Source organism: Tasmannia lanceolata, unplaced genomic scaffold, assembly GCF_043159265.1.
Source record: "Tasmannia lanceolata isolate RefF3 unplaced genomic scaffold, GAP_Taslan_0.1 ptg000002l, whole genome shotgun sequence".
Lineage (NCBI taxonomy): Eukaryota > Viridiplantae > Streptophyta > Magnoliopsida > Canellales > Winteraceae > Tasmannia > Tasmannia lanceolata.
In genome coordinates this window covers 31967369-31988783 of record NW_027518679.1, presented here as the reverse complement: position 1 = coordinate 31988783, position 21415 = coordinate 31967369, and the positions used below count along the sequence as shown (strand labels likewise).

Here is a 21415-nt window from a genome sequence, read left to right as displayed (position 1 = left end):
TGGTTTGCTCTTGCTGTGAACCACTTTAAGCCCACTCCTCATTCAAGTTTTCAATGCAGGGGTGATACCTATGTGGTTCGATCTATGTCATGATTTATTGTGAACCAATATTGCCGAACATTGGTTTGTAATGGGTTCACTACAATACGTCAATACTAGCAAAAAAGATAGCACAATGAAAGATACCTGGTTCGATGCCCAAATTTTGACTCCCAACTTTCATATTCCCAGGTCTATATACCTTGCACTTTGAGTATCTACTTCTCAACTCCCATGAATTTTGGTGTTTGAGGAGGATTTGAATGCTTCTCCTAAATATGGCCTAAGAAAATACATGGGCGAATCAAACGAGCAAATAAAAGTGAACTGATGAGCAAATAAAAGTGAACTGATGGGCTTCTTAGGCCATAAAAGTAAATATGGCCTAAGAAGCCCATCCGATCCATAACAAACCAAGTTCGTATAAAAGTTGTGAACCATGAGCCAGATCCTGAACCAAGGGAACCGATGAACTAGGCAACATAGCGCGAGACTCATTATGGGCAAGTTTGGCAAGATTAAGAAAATATTCCATGGAATTTTTACATGGCCAGTTGTAAGAGATGTGCGAGGGAGGGAAAACTTGAGAGGGTGAGTGAGGGGAGCATGAAAAGCGCCTAAAAATCAGGAAAACAAAATACTAATTTTAAGCAGGTATTTTCTTTTCACTATTCATTAAGAATTTCTGATGTTCTCTCCACTCCCACTAACTCAAGTCTCTCCCTCCTCCACCCCTCTCACACAATTAGGTCCACCAATATACTATGGAATAATTTTTCACGGTGGCAAAACATGGCCTATGTCTCAATACTCCTCTATGAGTTTCTCTTCCCAATTTAGTCACATGGTACAATATCCTAACACAAATGACTGCCCAAACATGCACACTTAACTGGATCGAACAAGAAGCAACTACTCCAAACAAGAGGGTTTTCTAAGCTGGGAATTGCTCCAGATCAGTATTAATTCAATTTATTCAGTTAATTACGGAACACAGAGAACTAACAAGTGTGGAAACTAATTTTGTATGCCTGAATAGAAAGTTGCTGATATCTTTCGGAGAGCACTGGTTAAGAGAAGAGGAGTTTTGCAAGGAAATTCCAAGGAATTTGAGAATCATGTTCTCAAATAGGCATAGCGGACGACAGAGTCTGGACTCCAGAATCAGAAGGAGGCTTCACCGTTAGATCTTTCTTCTCCTAATTGAACAATGGCAGAAGGAAATCGATACGTAAGGCACGGATCTGGAAATCCACTGCTCCACCAAGGGTTGAGGCCTTTGATTCATGAAAGTATCAATACTTGTGATCGGTTAAAAAGGAGAAAATTTCAAGTGGCAAGAAGGTGTGTTTTATGTATGCAGTCGGAGGAGACTCTGGATCATCTGCTTCTACATTCCCCCTTCTCCTTTCATATATGGTCAAGTGTGATGCATTTTTTTGGAGTGACTTGGGTCTTCCAAAAAAGAATCATGACAGTGTTGCTTAGCTCAATCGGTGGTGCATTTGGAGGCACAGGACGGAATTTGTGGAAGCTGCTACCGTATGCCATGGTTTGGAACATTTGGAAGGAAAGGAATAGTCGGATTTTTGAAGGAAAGAAGAAAAGGGTGGACTGTGTTGCCCTCGAAGTCAAATTGGATCTCATCACATGGGTCAAAGCAATGACCCGTCTCCCCTACGGCTTTGGCGAAATATTACGTAACTGGACAGCGGTAATCATGGATAGGAAGGTCGCTGTGAAGAAAACTCCTAAATGGGTACCACCTCCGAACGGTACATATAAACTTAATTCTGATGAAGTTGGATAGGAAATCCGAGAAAGGCTGGAATAGGCAGAGTGATTCGCGATGCCAAGGGTATCATAAGGATGTCATACTCAGGTCCTGCTGGAATTTGTGATGCTAATGAAGCTGAAATTAGAGCATTTCCATTTGGACTCAAATGGTATTATACAAATAACTTGGGCCCGCTTATTATCGAAGGTGATTCTACCAACGCATTTGCGTGGGCTACTGGAGACTCGAGAGGACCATGGAAGCTACATGCCTATATTGCGGAAATCAGAGATGATTCGTGTTATTCAACCGGAAATTCAGCATTGAAGGAGATCAGCAAATGAAATGGCGGATGGCTTGGCCAAGGATGGTATATTGTGGGAGTCTATGTCTGTCATTGTGTATGCCGATGCGGAGGGTTTAGGGATGAATAGCCTCTGCGCTCTTATTTTTTCTTTCTTCATCCATTGTACGCTTTTTAGCACAACTATAGCACGCTATGTCTGGGGACTCCTGGTCCCCTTTGTAATTTCGTCCTTGGTAATATAAGTCATCTTTAAAAAAAAAAAAGGCATAGCATGGGGAAAAGTCCTAGAAATATATATATATATATATATATATATATATATATATATATATATTTCTAATTCTAATTCTAGGAGAAATAGACAGTGAGACCATATAATTCCTCCTATATTGCATGTTTATTTGATTTGGGAGCTACTTTCATTCATTTTCAAACTAAAGATCTAGCTTACTCTAACAGTAAGAACAGGATATACTCTTGTCCTCTTATTTTCTTCATACATATGATTCTTGCACTAACATATGTTTTCCATGAAGTTTGGCACAGAATTAGACACAGACATACACTTAGAACTTACCAAGAAACAACAGTGCATTGACCCTGATTTCCCTTCCCTCAGTATAAAAAATCAACACATTCTGAAAATGCTACAATTATACAAAAGATTATACAGAGATACGCCAATCGAAGTTTGGGTTGATTGATAAGCTCCAAAAAAAATAGATGGCCAGGTGCCGTTATCTAAGGACCAACTTGGACTCACCTGAAGAGGGTCACGAAGCTCCCAGAAGTCAACAAGCTTGGGCAAGACCAACCTCCACCAAAGGAAAAATGGCATGCCACTGCAAACCCAAGGAATGAATTAATACTACAGAAGAAATAAAAGAAGGCCCGACTTCAAATAAACAAAGACGAAATTCGGGTAAAATGGTCATACCAGTACATATCAGACAAGAAGATTGATGACCTTCTGACTTCAAATGCAACGAGGCAGCCGCTGCAACTCTACACCCACTTGCAAAGCTGCATCTGCAACAGCTGGAATGCTCGAGCTTCTGAGCTCGGACACAATAGCTTCGATTCTTGTGATTTCATGTATGGATATAGACAGTATCATAGCCTGAGAAAGGTACTGCCTACATGAAAAACCAAGAGCATGCAAAAGACGCAGCAACACTGAGCTTGACACACCACGACGCCAGGATTCAAAGACACCGCTTATTTTGGCGAGGTTTGTTAGCAGACCAGTCGTAACTTCCCTCGGTGCTGCCTTCATTAACAAGATCAGACACTCTGATGCTAAAATTGACACTTGTGCGTCATGGGCCCCACTCAACTCCAAAAACACACCAATGTTGCTACCAAAATCAGTTATATCCTTAATGCAGTTCTGTGGGTCAGCAGAATAACTCATATCAAAGGCGGAATCACTTAAAAGGGTAGGTTCTTTTGAATAAAGTACGTCTTTTCTGCTGCCTATGGCCCGTAGAATTAATGCCTTGCAGAGACCTAGGGTTGGCTCGAGAAAATCATCCATCTCCTTTGCATTCACAAATTCGAGCAGGTTCCCTAGCTGCCGGACCACTCTTAACTGAGAGAGTATCTTACAGTCCATTTCAGGAGCGGAAACTAGAGCTAGGCAGAGCTTAACGTTGTTAACGTTTGCACTAGAAAGGTCGCCGAGCAAAAACTCAAAGCACCGCGAGACTGTTTTCGAGTGGAGAATATCGGAGACTTTAACATAATTAAATTCAATGAACATCACCAAGAGCTTCTGTGCGTACATGGGAATGGGATCATCATCCTCAATGAAAATAGGGTATAAAGGGAGAAAATATGTATCAGATAACAACTTTAGATCCTTGACTCTTTGCTCATCCTCAGGTTGAGGTGTGTTTGAAATTTCAGTCAAGAACACAACCAGCACATCAAATAAAATTTTCAGGCATAAAAATCTGGCATCTCCATCTTTGTTGCCCTTGTACAAAAGTGCCAGACTTGGAAGAACATGACCAATGAAAATGTTAGGATCTTCAAGAACGATGGACGGCTCCTCAGTGATAGACTCAAGAACTCGCAGTAGGGTTATCTGGAAATCATCTCTTCCCTGTATTCAAAAGCATGTAAAACCATGAATGCATGTTAAAGACTGTGGCAAACTATTTGGAAGTTTTTTAACCATTAAAAAAAAATATTTGGAAGATCGGGCTAATGACATTTACCCTCCAATTAATTTCAGTTTGTAAGCAATAGAAAAGAAGACGAAAAGAAGGAATCCACAGAAAGTTGGAGACAAGAATTTCTTACTAAATGAAAAACTGCAAGCACGATTCATAACCTATCTCACAAATATCGTTCTTGAGAATTTCTCGGCAAGGGAAAATCTCAGGATATATTAATTTTATTTTTATTTTCCAGGTTTATATCGGGAAAAATGACAAAATAAAATTATTTAAAATATATAAATTAAGAAAAATATAAATATCATCATATTATCGCGGTAAATGAAAATATCGCTATATTTTTTAAATTCGCTGGATTATTTCGGGATTTTGTCGTTTTATCAAAGATTCAAAATGTCGTAAAAAAAATGCTATATTTTGAAATATCGGAGATATTTGTGACAGAGTTCATAACTTAATACCTGGAAAGGTGACTCCAAAACCTTGATGAGATTTGCTAACTGCTGCAAGACCTGACTGCTCACGACTCGGTGCTTAAAAGAAGAGCTACCTAGAAGATAGAGGATGACAGGAAACAAATGAATGTTGGTCCTCGAGTTAGTCCGGCCAATCAGTGTTTGGCGTTTCCCTCCGGCCATTTGAATATCCCCTGATACAGTTTCCAGCAACCCCGGCACTGTGGCGGCAACAACCTGCACAAAAGCCTCTGTACATTGTTGTACATAGCTATCCTTCTCTTTCACCAATCTGTCCACTGCCGAGAGTAATCTCCCATTAGAAAAGAAATGGGGCAGCCATCGGCGGCTGCTCTTACAAAGGAGAGCCACAGAAATGAGTGATTTTCCTCGTAAGACTTCACTCCCCTGCTCAACAAGCGATATAAGACTTGGGACGAGGAGTTTTTCCTCTAGTAGTTGTCGCCCTATGTTTACAAACATATGACTTCCAAGCATAGCCATATTGAGGAGATTTAAGCTGATCTGTTGTTCGCGGGGGGTACCCTTGATAAGGGCAGACATGGTATCCCTAAACGAAAGCTTCTCTAATATTGACTGTATGGTTGGAGGGGTAAAACGAGCCAAACGTACCAAACAAGATCCAGCGGTGAGCCTTGTGCTCTCTTGTTTTCCTGTAGCCTTGTATATGTAGCAAAGGTTTCCGATAACATCCTGGCTAGTAAAGCGAGAAGCCCAATCCCCTCCTTGACTGCAGATATTCTCGATCGTTCTTAAAGCATACAGCTGAGTAACATCATCCTCACCTTTGCGTAAAATAGATGATACCAATGCAATCAGGGAACTAGGAACCTGTAAATAAAGTGAATCCATCATAACATAAATCTAGAGAATCCTTGTACACAGCACAAAAAAAAAGAAAAAAGATGAAGTTTTGCACGTTGACAAACTAACAAACCAGTAACACAACTTCATATTTGGGGACTACTCACACACAAAGCAGATGGCAATTGATGTGGAAATGGGTAAGACCCAAAATACCCTGCACACCAAATTCTGCTAGCCTCCAATTTGTAATTGAAGGTTAGAAAAAAAGAGACAATGTTCCAAGGAAATCTCCAAAAATCATTGGGTTAGGATACTCTGAGAAGAGAGATTTTTGGGAGCATAGCCCATCCATAATGGGCCCCAACAGATGAATGGTTTGAATCATCAAATAGATGGGGGCCACCCTTAATTTGGCCTGCAAATGTATTTCCAAGGAAATAAATGCCACTTACCATATAACAGCTCACTTACACAAGAAAGTATTTGCATACGACAACAATACTCACTTCTGAGACTTTACAATACTAAAATGTTCTGTGTATTAAGAAACCCTCTTAATGGATTGAAAATATCAATTATCAGTTTATCACCATTTGTTCACACAAAGAAAGATTTAATATAATATGATTGGGTTCTAACCTGCCATCCAGATGCATATCGGTTTTCCTTTGATGGAGACTCTAATACATTGCCATCTTTAGCATTCTCATTTTGTGTGGAGATGTAGAATAGCAATTCACCCAAAGCAGCCATAGAAAACCTCCTCACTTTGTCTTGTCTATCTCTGAGGCCATCTGTCAATGCACCCACAATCCCAGAGCTTGCCAAATCAGTTTCGATGAAAGTGGAATGACGAATGAACAGGCCAATCACAGAAGCTAGTTGAACGCGTAAGACAGAAGCCTTTGATTGCCGTAGCATTTTGACAAGAACCAGCATTATCGGCCCATTAGTTAAGATATTTGCGGCATCGGGGTTCCCACTTAACATTTCAAGGTACCTGATTGCGTTTTGCTTCTCTGAGACAGGGGAATTTCCACTTAAAATGAGTGTGATCTGACTACATAGTGCGTCCAACTTCTCTGATGGTAGCTTCACAAAATCACATGCGGGCAATGCATCAAAGGGAAGTGGAGGCATTGCCTCCGAAGCTTTATCACCTTTCCTGCTAGGCATAACTGGCCTTACCGAGAGATCGGATGGATGCCACAGGACTTGTGGGAGATTATTAGAAGACTTAGATGAATCCGAATCAGGAGCAGTTCCGGAACCTACTTTAACTCGTTGTGCTCTTCTTTGAAGTCCAACACCAGGTGGAGTAGCAGCCACCACCTCAGCTTGTTCAGAATATGGCTCGTGTTCACATGTTCTTGAGTCATCAGGCACAATTATATGGCTCTCTGGCGGGATATTTGATTGGCTCATGTTATTATTCGTCTCTTCATTTCTCTCTTGATCTATATTTTGATTTGACAGTTCCTCTGTAGGAGTACAAGCTGGACTATCAGCTCCTTCTAATTCATCATGAGTGTCCTCCTCTGTGTTCTCGTTAAAATCAAGCTCCATATCATTGTTCTCAATTTTCACTTCAGCATCATTCTCGGAGCTTTTGGGTAAGGGCCTCCGATAATTTTCCTTTTCGTTCTCCCTCTGCAAATTTGATTTTGCAATCCTCGAAAGCCTAAGCAAATTCACACCCTTTGAAACATTTGAGGCCTCTTTCTGTCTCTCTTCAACAGTTCTACCAGAACCCTTTGTTTGGTTTTTTCTACCACTGGCTACATTCTTAACTGGTGTTTCGGAACCTCTGGTTCCTGTAAAAGAATTCTCATCCTGCTTACGGATGCCATTAGGATCCCTTTCGCGAGATCTTGGGGGTGTTTTCAGTTGGATAGGTTTATCACCGTTGTGTTCTGAAAGATATGGTTTAGCGGCAAGGTGGACCATGTTAGTGAAAGCAGGCTGAGGAGGAAGAGATATTGAAGTGAATTTTGTTCTCCAAAAGCTATGCTCACAAATCTCAGGCCACTGTATCCTTTCAGCGGGATCCTTTATCAGTAGACGGTTGATCAAATTGACAAAAGGGCTACTTGGATTATCTGGGAGACGTGGTGTCGGATCCGAGAGGATTGATTTCACTAACTGAGTGAACTCTTTGCCTACAAAAGGAGGCCTTCCAGCATAGCATTCGTACAAAACACAACCAAGTGCCCAGAAATCGGAAGCATAAGAATGAACTCCTTCATCCTGAAAAAGTTCAGGTGCCATATAGCAGGGTGTTCCCCGCTTTGCCTGTGGCAGCTGAAGCGCAGAGAAACCAAAAAGATGAGGATATCGCTTTAAAAATTAAGCAAGACTATGGTGCAAAAGCTATTGCACCAGAATTCAAAAGTATAGAGGAACAAACCATAGAAGGGGAAGTTTTAGATATATCACTTAGTCGTCTTGCTAACCCAAAATCACAGAGCTGAGAAAGAGATAAAGAAAAAGTTAAAGTGGGGGGCAGTTTTATGGTAAACCTACATCTGAAGGTTTAAAGTACTAAAACAAAGATAAAAAGTGATACTAATTTCAAAAACTAAGGTGTGAAATAAATATAAGTATATGAACACCTTCATGCGACCATTCTCATCCAGTAAGACATTTGACGGTTTTAGGTCACAGTAAATTATCCCCTTTGAATGCAAGAACCTGAAATAATATCATCCCTGTCTAATTTTAATCCAACAATAAAAAAATATCTTAAGGACCATGAGTGTCAAGGCCAATAAATACATACTGCAGAGCCTTGACAAGGTCACGGGCAAGGTCGTGTATGGAATCTTCGGGAAGCCGAATATCCTGCAAATCCGGTTTGTACATAAGATAGTTTTCAAGATTTGTGGAACAATAACAAAACAATGGAATGCCCTTCAGATATACTGAATATAATTATGTACACATGATGGATGGGTGACTATGAGACCTAAGCAGTTAAGATTCAAGGAAGTTGAAAAAATTCCAATATAGAATGTGAGAATGAGAACTAAGAGAGAATATGTAACCATACGGCAAGCAATAGGGTCATCAAGAAATTTTCTTAATGCAAGAAATGCTAGACTGGATCATAAAGAAAACAAAGTAAAAAGGTAAAGCTGCCGGAATCCAATACTCTTACATATTTATATTAGTCAAGAAAGATTATTTAAGTATTTAACAATAGGGCGAGCAATCAGATCAACAAGAAGTTTTTCTTAATGCAAGAAATGCTAAATTGGATAAAAAAGAGACACCATGGGCCTGGCAAACACATAAGAAGCCTATACCCTTCTCCATTTATATAAGTCATCAGTAGTTTTCTACATTTGTGTCCGTTAAGTAAAATCTAGTGTTTAGTCCAATGGAGAAGTCCACATATACAACATGAAAAGCATTTTCATGATGAGCGTCCAAGTTCTTATAAAGATTTTGTGACATCTATGAGAACTACTTAAGAGTTTGTTGTGCGGCTTACGACCTACAACATTCTGCTAAGGCCATTCAACTATGCAAGAATCCTATGCAATAGTTATATTTTCCATCTCTCTACTGTTACCATGGTTTCACACAGTTTCTTAGTCAAAATAGAAATGGCATTATGCTTAGTTCATAAATAAGAGAAAACACTCCAGCCGTATAGTTTACTGCCAAGATAGAATACATGCATTAGTCTTAACAAAATGATTACTTTGAATTCCGAATCATGCCTAGCCAACCTATTTCGCAATTAAAAATTACTAATTAACAACTCATGTTATTAAATTTTTAGAATGGCTACTAGCAAAGCTTTAACAACACCTACCTGCATTTGAGTTACCTTCTTTGTCACAACCAAATTATGCCTATGATGTGCTTGAGTTGCCAGATGATAAATTATGATCCATGAACAGTATTTGCTTCTTCCACTTTAAAGTTTAAACATGTGGTACATCTAGATCTAAAACTTAAGCCAAGGTGCATACTTTTAATATGCTTCACGGCAGGAAGGATTTGATTTATATTTTTTTTTAAATACAGAAAGGGTTTGATTTAGACGGCTGATATACACCCTGTTATATGAAATATTAATGATGGCACTGATGGGTAAAGAAAATTTCCTCGGAAGTGAAAGATGAGATATCTCCATTAGTCTCATGCTGTAACAGCAGAATTTTAATAGAATAACTTGATTTCCAGATTGCGAGCATCCTTCTGTCAGCTTCCTTTAATAGATAGAATTATATTTACATAAATTATGACATTTGAAGGTACACAAGTTTATTTTGAGTATTCTCTTGTAGGGTGTGATTTTCCAACTCAAGTGTTTCATTTTTTAGTCTCATTTCTTCTACCTTATCTTCCAATTGATTTATTTTATGAGATGAGCTAGACCTTACTTCTTCAAACAACCGGCTGTGATAACAAAGATTCGAAACTCAAAAGGTCGTTCAAACAACTAGAAGAATCATCATTACCTGACGCAATAAAGCCAAGAGGTCTCCACCGACACAATATTCCAAAACCAGCCATAAGTGGGCAGAAGTTTCATACCTAATATGCAGTGTTCACGGAAAATGAGAAAAAGAAATGACCAAGCTAGACAATGATACAATTGAAAATTCAGCACCAAAAAAATCATATCGTGGACCTACTGGACCTCACAACACAATTCAAATACCAGCATGACTTACCATGAATAAAATTTTAGTACATTTTGGTGGTCTAAAGAGTGAAGGATCCGTACCTGCACAATCAGAAAAAAAAAACAAAAATTTAACCAAAGGTTGAAACGGAGAAAAGAAAACAAAGACACTTCCTCGTTACATTTAAATGCCCTTCATGAACATCATTTTACAATCATTGCCACGTGACAGCAATAATTATTTTGTAGAGAATCCAGGTAAACATAAATAGGAAAGTGGGTAATAGCAACCCAGTAGATATGGCAAGAGAAAGAGGGTAGCATCTTCAACATCAATTGTCATAAAAAATAAAGTGGAACGAGCCAAATAACATATGAACTATGAAGCAAATGCGACGTTAAAGCTTGGATGGCATTCTGCAGTCAGTGGGTAACTAGTGATGGTAAGCTCGTGATCGATGGAGACTCTTCAAACATTATCCCGTGGTTAAAAAAGGACAGCCAAGGTCCTTGGTGATTGGCAATATGTATCAATGAAATCATGGACAGAAGTAGAGGTGAAAATGACCTCGTGGATAGAGTTTCTAAGAGTGGTGTTTGTAGATGAGAAATTTTTATTGGGCAACATCTGCCCGATGATGTTCTAATGTAATTTATTCTATTATTAATAAATTTGGTAAGCCTTTCAAAACAAGTTGGTGGGTCACATTTTATAGAAGTTAACATTGGCATCAACAATATCCAGTTGTGCAATTAGTACGCTAGTTCTACTAAAAACATATATTTCAGTTTGCATGAATGCATGTATAGTTATATATGTATCTGAAATATTTTCTCAAACTGTCAGTGCATGAACTTTTCTTGTGAAAGAACACTTTTTGTATGTATATTAGTACCATTGAATTATTAGTGTATAAACTCTTACAATATATAGTTGCATAAGCTTTTATGAGCTTTATGTTCCCTTTTCAGCAGTATTTGTAAGCCCGGTGGGCTTTTGGTTGTTTCTCTGTTGGCTTGTAGCCCTTCTTCTCATATATTTTTTCCATTTTTTAATGATATCTCGTAGGGGTCTTGCCTAACCCCAGCTCACTCATTAAAAACGAAAAGAAAGAAAGAGGTGAATGAATTTTTTCACAAATAGATTTGCGGCTTCGCCCTATAGACACTACTAATCCAATGATACATATAATACTACTATATGATCTTTGCACCTATAATATATGATCTTTGCCCCTAATCCCTAGGGGTCACATAGGGTATGGTGAGTCGTATGGGTGCCATTAACCTAGGCATCAGACTTCCCTAGGTGCAAAGGTACCATAGGATAAGGAAAATGCCTTTGACAACAGAGGTTCGCAAATCACCCCTGAGGAAATCATAAGTTTATCGACAAACGATTTCATTGGGTACTAATGTGAATAGTATCTCTCCAAGACGGATGCCTCAGCATACCCAATCTCTGCATTTATGTTTCCATAACAGTAATCCTCAGTAAAGCATGTCCAATTACAAAATAAATTTCTTTCTAACAGAAAAAGTAAAACATGAGTACCTTTAGTGGGTATCACTATGTGTCTGTCTGTTAACTAATGTCAGTTGGGCAGCTCCTATAATGGCTAATTCATTTCATGGTTTTAAATTTCGGTTTCGGTGTTGGTTTCGGTCACCACCGAAACCGAAACGTTTCGGTTTCGGGCCAAAATTTCGGCCGAATATGATTATGATTTCGTTTTAAAAAAAAAACAATTCGACCGAAATATCTAAAATTTCGGTGGAAATTTTGTAAAAAAAGGCTAAAAAAGAAATTTCAGTGACATTTCGGCGAAATTTCGGAATTTCGGTGAAATTTTGCCGAAATCTTGTAAAGAAACGACTTCATGTAAATTTCGTTTCGGCCGAAATTCAAAACCATGATTCATTTACATCGGGAAAAAAAATGAAACTATGGACAACATTAAAAATGGGAAAGCTCTGGCTGCTAGGCACATGTCAGATATACTATAAATATCTTACTGTGAATAGAACTTTGAATTCAATGACAAAGACTCAAAATAGAGTTCAAGAAGGTGAAGGTGAAGTGAATTTACTCTGCATCAAAATTACCCTTAAAAAAACGACATTATTCTATGCCCATTCAAATAAAATAAACAAAAGGTGACTGAATTGTAGCAAACAAATTTATAGAATCTTAGGGTCTGAGTCATAGTTTTAAAACTCCACTGCGTCATCGTGGACTCCCCCGAGTCGACTCCCTTTTACCTCGGCCGCATTCCGCATTTTGCCCTATAGAGTCAATAAAAACTCCTTTGACTCCCCCGAATTATGATTGCATCAACCGAGTACCCAGACCCGCAAACTGAGTACTAGACCACGTCGTGCCAAGACGACTAGGATTTTCTTTGGCCGCGTTCTGCGCCGCATCCGCACTTTTAAACACTGGTTTGAGTACTAGTCCAGTCAGATGGAGTTTTGTTTATCGACCCTTATAGCAAAAACTTTTTCTTATAGGTAAGCTGGGGTTAGGCAAGACCCCTTATATTACAATCAAGAGCATAAAGCACAACCCCTATCTCTAGAGACAAGAAATGGGAGAACAAATGATATCAAGTGATCCAAATTCTTCGAACTAACCCTAGAGACAATAACTAGGGGAAATAGGGAAAACGTGGACGTAGCTCAATTCTCAATGGATAAGTGCTGAGTTACATGATATGCAGAATCCCAAATAAGTCAAAAGACTCAAAACCCTAAATCCGACGAAGCAAAAATAAAAGAGATATGGAACAAATGTTAATTTGAACTCATTTCTTATGCTATTTCATCATTAATCGAACATAATTACTTTCCAATCAAAAGAATTGAATAACTAAAACCCCAAAAAAAAAAAAAAAACCCTAAAAGAAAATGGAAAGGCAAACTTACTTCTTGCAAAACCTTGCTTTTCTGCGACTTATCGACGCTCTTGATTGCATAATACTCTATGGTTTTCTTCTTCCTTCCTTTGTAAACGGTCTAAAAATCAAGTAAAAAAGAGAAATTATCATTAAAAAAAAAAAGCATCGAGAGTGGATATTTGTGATAAATAGGTAAAATGCCACTCGATCTAGAACTGTCTGGATCTGTTCTTCTATAAAAGATGGAGAAAACAAACCCTAAAAGAGATAGCGAGAGAGAGAGAGAGAGAGAGAGAGAGAGAGAGAGGACTTACAGAATGCTTGCCACGGCCTATGGCTTCGTAGATGTGGTAGTGATTCATTTGTCCTCAAATTAGGGTTTTGTAGAGAGAGAGAGAGAGAGAGAGCTAGGGTAAGGTATTGATGATAAATCAGAGTAAAATCCTCAAATTAGGGTTTTAGAGAGAGAGAGAGATCTGAGTAAGGGTGAGGTATTGATGATAAATCAGAGTAAAATGGGATTTGAATGCTTAGAGAGAGAGAGAGAGAGAGAGAGATTTGTTTTTCTTTTCTTTGTTTTATTTTGGTTGGGCGGGAGAAAGGAAATGGAATTGAAATAGAGAGGATTAGAAGTCATTATTGGCGCTACCATATTTTGATAATGGGACGAACTCAGCTTGTCGGTTATATAATAGCTTTATATGACCGTTGATACCCTGTCAAAAAGTTAAAACTGTTTTGAATTTTGAGTTCCTCAGCTCTTTTATAAAAGGCGATACGGGATTTGCTAGGCAATATCAAGAAAGTAATTTTGCGACTGGCTTTTGCATATGAGAACAACCACTTGTTAGTAGATTTTGGCTTATTCATTTAAATCACACGAGATGCTTGTTCTCATATGCAAAAGCCAGCCGCAAAATGGCTTTCTGAGAATAATCAGTGTGCTTTTGAATTGTAGGAATCAAATGGTGGAATCTGTTTAAAAAGTATGGGAATCAAGTGCTGGAATTGGATAGCATTTGGTTCAAAAAAATGAACGGAATTAGGGGACGAAATTGACCCAGGTGGAATTAAAGGAGAAAAACTGTGGTATTCTGATTCTGCCCTCCGATCTATAGGGTCGGAGGGTTAGGATCAACCTATGAAAATGATTTTTAGGGCACAACCTATTTAGGTTGTGGCACATCTAATGGACGGTTTGGATCATCCTATGGTGCGGGCCATACCATACTTTTAATAAAGTGAGGAGTGCGATCATTTCCCAGGTTTTTCAATAATTTTTTTTCAGAAAGGAAGCGAGTAACAATGGAGAGAAACATGTTTAGTATATGGTATTGGAGATTTTATACGGTGCCCTGAGCATGAAGTCTTGCGTACGGTAGGTGGTACCGCCCTTAATATTTGATTGAACAGCAGCCCACTCGTCGGATCAAATATGAAGGGCGCCACATGAAACTTTACGCTCGGGCACCATATAATTGTTGGATATGTTCTAAATATAAGCCCAATAGATAATGGGCTTGGTGTAGTGGGCCCATATGGGCTGGAGCCCATTAACCTTATCAAAACCCATATTTTTTCTTCCCACCACCTCTAACAATAATTTCTCATCCTATGAACAATATTTGGCGGGACCAACAAATGAATGGTTTAGATCATCCAGTTAAATGGGCCCACTATGATTTTTAGCGGCATATTTTCCATTTCTCTCTCAACGTGCATCATGCTTGATGCAATTTCAATCGTCCAGACTCTAGAACCCTCTATAAATAGATTATTGTCTCCATATAAATAGAAGATTATGGTCAAAAAGCGTGGGCGTAAAATAATAAAAAATGGCCTTAATTTAAGAGAAAAATAAATCACATTTTCAAAAGAGTTATTCTTTCCATCATTTACAAGGGCATCCGAGGAGGATGAAGTGACCATGTTGCCATAATACATTTCCTTATTACTAAAGGGAATTTGACTATATCAAGGGAAATGATAAATGCGCCCCTTTTCATCACTTGGGACACCCCAGCTGCATTGTACCTGCCAATCAGGTCACTTCATTCCTTCAAATGTGAAGTACATCAGCCCCTTTGAAGTCATAGATACACTCTAGTTGGGTGTCTCAAGTGATGAAAAGGGGTGCATTTATCATTTCCCTATATAAAACCTCTGAGCTTATAGTCCAATATTTTTCAAAAATACATTATGGCCCACTCCATAAGATGATCACTTCATTTGTTGGGCCACAACGATAAATAGGTAGTGCCCCAAAAATCATTTCCACGACGTTCTTAACCCTCTTAGCTGCACATTATGGAAACGTCTATAGATTGGAGGGTTAGGATCTAGGATCATCCTGTGGAAATGATTTCCCTCAATTGGATGGAGGGTTAGGATCATACTGTGGAAATGATTTCCCTCAGTAGGTTGGAGGTTTGGGATCATCTTGTGAAAATGATTTCCCTCTATAGGTTGGAGGGTTGGGATCAAGTTATGAAAATAATTTTTAGGGCACAACCTATCTATTGTGTGGCCAAACAAATGAACTGTTATAATCATCATAAGGAGTTAGCCTACCTTTTGGAAAATACTATACTATAAGGGGACACACCATATAAAATATCAAGGTTTGGTTACCTAAAAAACGTGATGCAGCACAATTTTTAAAATGTTGCTGTTGGATCAAATATCAAGGGCCATATTTCTGTCGTACCACTTACACAAGCCTGCCCAATCGGGCACCATATAATAAAAAAGTAAAGAAAGTGTTTTGCTATTATCACTCTCTCTCTCTCTCAACAAATACACAGGATCATCCATCCGTTCATGTCTACAATGAACGGATGGGATGATCCTGTGGATTCATTTCACGTGAATACATAATAGAGGTCAGAGTCAGAGTCAGAAAACATATACATTTGGCCCTTGCTTTTACTTGAGACAGCCCACTTTTAGTGTAAAAGAGTGTCATAGACTCAGAGGGGGTTGTCCTAAGTAAAAAGGGGACAGATATATCACTCTCCTTGTGGGTTGATAAATTAAAGGATTGCATTTCAATGCCACCACCAACCACTCCGTCTTCCTCTTCTGCTTCGGTTTCTCTCTTTCTGTAAAGGGGTGTTCTGAGGTAAAAACTCACCCTCTTTATTTCTCACTTTTCTTCTTCTATTCGATTCAAGTTAGGGTTAGGGTTAGGGTTTTAGACTTTATGTATTATGCTCTGAGATTTAGGGTTTTTAGACGTTGACCATGAAGTGACTGTGATTTAGGGTTTTAGACCTCTGATTTTAACCCTATCATCATACGATAGAATCAATACCTTATCTTTTGGACCTTTCTAGCTTTCTTTGTACGCTGATCTTTACTTTTTGTAATCTTTTAGGGTAATGATCTAAGTGCTTTGCCTTTTTGGTTTTTCCTTCTGTACTGTGATGGATTTGGACACTGAGGTTTCAGATCTAGGGTTTGTTTGGATGATCTATGGTTTTTATATTTTCCCTTTCTTTTGATCTTGATTTTATGACTTAAATCAGGCTGTGATGTTTTGGTTTCTATGTGGGGCTTGATTTTTCTTCTTCTATAAATTGTCTGTAAGTGGATTGATTTGTTGCGAGAATATGATGGTTCTGATTGAAACTAATGAGAATAATAATTATCTGGGTAATCTTGATCCTTGTTATTTTACCCAAGTGGTTTTGACTTTTTTTTTGTTTTTGTGTTGGTTGTAGCTATCTTGCTATGTGATTCATGTATCTAGTTTATTTGTCCTTTTTGGGTTTTTTTCCATTTTCTGCCTGTATACCTTTAGATTAAGTGTAGGGTGTTAATTTCTACTTACATGGATTGAACGATTTGGATTATATTGATTTTAGGGATCTTCCTAAATTATATTTAGTCCATATTTTGTGGGTTTCCAAAATAAGAGCATACTGCTGTAATTGCTGGATTTAGGGAATAATTAATGAACCTCTCTTCTTGTTCCATTCTTCTTCTGTTTCTCCCTCTTATTTTTATTCTATAGAGCAGTGCTTTATCAATTGAGGAGTGTTGGAATGGTAACTTGAATATTTTACGCTGTTGTCTTTGATTTGTGATAAAATTATATCATTTGCGTTTGGTGTTTAGAATGTTCCTGTTTTGGGTTTCTTCTTGGCACCGTGTTTTTTTCTCTCCTTATTTTATTGGGTATTTTTTTCAGTTCATTCAACTGGGAGCCTTCATTTTTTTTACTATTTTGGAGGTGTATGCGTTATTTGGCTAAGTGAAGACACGGGCAAATATGCATATAATCTAATTTGAAATGAAAAGATGTGTGGAATTAATTTCCATTGAGATGGAATTTCATGCTTTATGCTTTCTCGAATATGCCTTGTTAAATGCATAGTTTTAAATTTCGGTTTTGGTTTGGACCGAAACCGAAAGTACATTGAATCGGATTTTTACAAGATTTCCCACAAAAATTTGGGGAAATTTCGCCGAAATTCCAACCGAAAATTTGTTGTTCACCTCTATCTTACAAAGTTTCTACCGAAATGTTAAAGATTTCCACCGAAATTTCAAAAAATTTCACTAAAATTTAAAGATTTCCAACGAAATTACCAAAATTTCCACCTAAATTTTATACATTTCGGTGGAATTTTTTAAAAAACTAAATTTTTTGTCAAAGTTTTGCATGATTTCGACTAAAATTCGAAACCGACATTTAAAACCTTGGTTAAACAATTTATCTCTTTAGATTAAGTGTAGGATGATAATTCCTGCTTACATGGATTGAATGGTTTAGAGTAGTTGATTCTATTGAGGGGTGAGGTAATGATAACTTGAATATTTTGTGCTGTTGTCTTTGATCTGTGATATTAAGTTATAATAATTTGCGTTAGGTGTTTAGAATGTTCCTATTTTGGGTTTCTTCTTGGCACCATGTTTTTTTATATATCTACTTGTTGTATGAGGTATTTTTCAGTTCATTCAAATTGGGGCCTTCATTTTTAACTATTTTGGATTCATGTGAGTTTTTTGGCTAAGCGAAGACAAGGGCAAACGTGCATATAATCTAATTTGAATTGAAAAGATGTGGAACTAGTTTTCATTGAGACGGAATTTCACTGTTCTTTTGTTTTTTCCTCATTTCAACCATGTTTTCTGAAAATGTCCTGTTAAAGATAAAACCAGGAATCCATATTGCTAAGAGAAATGCTCTTCCTTTTATGGACCTTTGCAGTTAATTTTGATCTTCTCTTATTTAGTTCTTTCCTCTTTTATGTAGATTTCTCTTGATTCTGTGTTTTGCTTTAGATCACATACCACAATGGTGAAGGCCGTTGCTGTTCTTGACGGGAAGGAGGGTGTCAAAGGCACTGTATACTTCACTCAGGAAGGAAATGGTAATTTGATTTCATTTAGTGAATTTAGTTGAAAACTTGGAATAATAGCTACCTATTCTTACAATTTCTTTGTAGAAATTAAACTATTCTTTGAATTTTTCCTCTTTTTTTTTTTTTTAATAGTGAGTTTTTCCCTTGTTATTTATGTGATTTTTGTGATTGTATCAGGCCCAACTACTGTGACTGCAAGTGTCACTGGTCTTAAACCTGGGCTCCATGGGTTCCATGTCCATGCCCTTGGTGACACGACAAATGGCTGTATGTCGACTGGTATGTGGCCTTTCTAAAGATCCTCCATATATTTTTAGCAGGAAACAAATAAAAGAATACTGACAGAAATAGGTTTTGGTTGTTCATGTTGTTTTTTTTTTAATGATTGTTGGTTGTCCAATTTGTAGGACCTCATTTTAACCCTGCTGGCAAAGAACATGGTGCTCCTAATGATGAGAATCGCCATGCTGGCGATCTTGGGAATGTGACAGCTGGTGAGGATGGTATGTATTCTTTCTTCTCCTTGTCTTTTTTTTTTCTGTATAATTATTATTACTACTACCTCACATAGATAACATCTGTGTAACCACCATATTGGCACATAATTTAGTAGTTATATTTCAGTTCTATGCACGGGGAATTATGCCTTGTGAATTGACGTTATCCATTTATAGCTTTCTGTTGGTCTTTATGTTTCAGGTACTGTTAATTTCACCACTGTTGACCATCAGGTGAATTGGTTTAGACCATTGCACTTTATTTAATCTTTATGCTATAATGATGCCTAATCATTATTTCATGTCGGATTTTATAAGCGCCGTTTTATGTTTGCAGATTCCGCTCACTGGACCAAATTCTGTTATTGGAAGGGCTGTTGTTGTCCATGGTGATCCTGATGATCTTGGAAAGGGTAATATTATATTGTCTCTGTAAATTTTAAATCTTCATCATTCCTCTCTAATATCCTAAATTCCTAATATCTGACAAAGATGACCCACCTGTGCATGCTCTATAAAATTGTTGATTTCCAGTGAAATTCCTTAATTACGTTGTCATGAATCTGATTTGAAAAGGAGGCAAACCAGACCTAGCAATTAAGTACATAATTATGCCTTTTCTCTGTAATGTGCTAAGGGACATTTGTCTGTTTGTTTTTTTAAATGGTAATATTTCTTTGGTTTGAAAATTTTAATTCATTCAAAAAATAGAAACTCAATCTTATTATCTTGGGTTAATGATAAACGACTTATTAGTAGATTAATAGATCACTTCGGGATGGCATATACATCGCACATACTAGATAAAGTAAGACTTTGGGTTTCATTATTTTGACTGCCAAATAACCAATTTGCTCCCGAGAAGTACTCACTTCACACTCAGTTTGGCCTGATTAGTGTTCTATTAGAGGTCAAATAGCGGTCAAAGTCTAGGAGAGCTTACACTGGAGTATACCATATAGCATGGTTTGATGCCTGACAGCCCTAGATGCAACAATGAAGATGGGAAAATCCATGAAATGAGCAAATTGTGCTGAGGATTAGTTGAAGTTATTTAGCTTATTATATCCATCAACAAGGATCAACGATTAGCAAGTCGGTTATGTTTTCCAAGTCACCATTTAAAAATATGTATTTATGCCAGATTTATATAGTTAGTCGCTAACTCTCAGTCTGCCGCAGGTTTTGTTTCCCCTTTCTATTTAGAATTTCTTAAGAACTACATGAATCAATCCTTGATTCGCCCGAGTTGACTAAGTTTTTGCTTCACTGAGTTCATCAAGAAATCCTTTGACTTGCCAAAGTCAATAAAAGACTGAGTCATTGACTTGCTTGGGTCAATCCATTTTTTTGCTTGGTTGATTTTCATTTTGAGAAGTATCCCTAGATCCACACTTAGTTATTTGTTCCTATTATTGATGCCCCTAGATGCTTTTTGGGTTGCAGACAGACATGTGGTTGTTGTATCTTTTTCATTCTCTCGTCTTTTGTTAATTTTCTTCACCATTCAAAAATATCAAATGTTAAAAAAAACTGTTTGCTGGTGGTACATTGAATAGCATGATAAGATGATTACAATAAATTTTCAGATTGTTCTTTGGGCTTTTTTGAGCCATCTAAGTAGGCAAAGCTTAAAACTGCTACCTTTGTTTTTCAGGGGGACATGAACTCAGCAAAAGCACCGGAAATGCTGGTGGCCGACTAGCCTGCGGTGAGCCCAGTTGTTCTGTTTGCACTCTCTCTTTACATGATCAAATATCCTGTGCTCTTCCTAATTTAATCTTTACTTTTATCTATTTATTTTTATAATTTTTTTGCAGGTGTCATTGGCCTTCAGGCGTAATCTTCATCGGCTTTAGGTTTTATTAAACAATGCAGTTTGAATGCAGGTTTTGTCATGTGAGGACACACTAATAGATGTTGTAATAAAGAACCTGCTTTTATCTTGAGAGTATTCTGAAGGAAAACTGCTTGGTTTGTTCTGTCACTTGCTATCTTTTCTGCTTGGGAAATGTATTTCTATTGTTATACCTCTGGGATTCCAACTTTGTTCTCGTGTGGTAGTTGGTTTGGTATTTCTGCTGTTTCTTCTGCGCGCTCTGTTTTTATTTTTGTTTAGTTGGTTTGATGTAGGAAAGATTTGCCGTTTGCTCATCTCCTGTTTCATAAAATTCTTTTCTCAGGAACAAAGTTTCCTCAGAAACATTGGAAAAAGAATCCTGCTTTACTTCGAAATTCTTTTTTATGTGCAAATGGTTTTGAAGTTGAATATTATTTGTGAAATGGCTGGTGATGGTTTCAGAAATCATATGGTCGTTAGTTTTAGAAATGATAATATGCAATGGCTTTCATCGAGGCCTTGATGTCCCATTTGCAAGTAAGATTATTAATCTTATTGTAGCTATTTTCCATGGATAGCCATCC

The 21415-nt window shown here is 37.7% G+C and overlaps 2 protein-coding genes across 4 annotated transcripts; one reads left to right on the top strand and one right to left on the bottom strand.

Moving 5' to 3' along the window:
- Positions 1-2684: 2684 nt before the first annotated feature.
- LOC143869837 (kinase family with ARM repeat domain-containing protein) lies at positions 2685-13694 on the bottom strand. Its single transcript, XM_077376397.1, has 11 exons — positions 13440-13694; positions 13154-13243; positions 10278-10330; positions 10062-10137; positions 8369-8430; positions 8202-8280; positions 7997-8056; positions 6229-7890; positions 4768-5613; positions 3061-4230; positions 2685-2965 (listed from the first exon to the last, which is right to left on the bottom strand). The coding sequence occupies exons 1-10, from the start codon at positions 13485-13487 to the stop codon at positions 3100-3102; spliced, it is 4107 nt and encodes a 1368-aa protein (XP_077232512.1). The 5' UTR covers positions 13488-13694; the 3' UTR covers positions 2685-2965; positions 3061-3099.
- A 2443-nt stretch (positions 13695-16137) lies between these two features.
- Positions 16138-21021, top strand: CSD1 (copper/zinc superoxide dismutase 1). Of its 3 annotated transcripts, none has more exons than XM_077376392.1 (8): positions 16138-16246; positions 18386-18503; positions 18672-18773; positions 18902-18997; positions 19194-19225; positions 19329-19404; positions 20649-20702; positions 20812-21021. In XM_077376392.1, the coding sequence occupies exons 2-8, from the start codon at positions 18428-18430 to the stop codon at positions 20832-20834; spliced, it is 459 nt and encodes a 152-aa protein (XP_077232507.1). In that variant the 5' UTR covers positions 16138-16246; positions 18386-18427; the 3' UTR covers positions 20835-21021. The 3 variants fall into 3 exon arrangements, with proteins under 3 accessions (XP_077232507.1, XP_077232504.1, XP_077232501.1); XM_077376389.1 differs by having other exon boundaries at positions 16169-16246; positions 18415-18503; XM_077376386.1 differs by lacking the exon at positions 16138-16246 and adding an exon at positions 16558-16582 and having other exon boundaries at positions 18415-18503.
- The last annotated feature ends 394 nt before the right edge of the window (positions 21022-21415 follow it).

Bases quoted from the DNA above. Each gene is read 5' to 3' on its own strand.
- CSD1 (XM_077376392.1), top strand. From the start codon at position 18,428: ATGGTGAAGGCCGTTGCTGTTCTTGACGGGAAGGAGGGTGTCAAAGGC. The intron at 19,226-19,328 runs GTGAATTGGTTT...TTATGTTTGCAG, and splicing joins TCACCACTGTTGACCATCAG to ATTCCGCTCACTGGACCAAA. The intron at 19,405-20,648 runs GTAATATTATAT...TTTGTTTTTCAG, and splicing joins TCCTGATGATCTTGGAAAGG to GGGGACATGAACTCAGCAAA.
- LOC143869837 (XM_077376397.1), bottom strand. From the start codon at position 13,487: ATGAATCACTACCACATCTACGAAGCCATAGGCCGTGGCAAGCATTCT. The intron at 10,138-10,277 runs GTAAGTCATGCT...ACTGCATATTAG, and splicing joins GTACTAAAATTTTATTCATG to GTATGAAACTTCTGCCCACT. The intron at 4,231-4,767 runs GTATTAAGTTAT...TTTTGAATACAG, and splicing joins TTTTGGAGTCACCTTTCCAG to GGAAGAGATGATTTCCAGAT.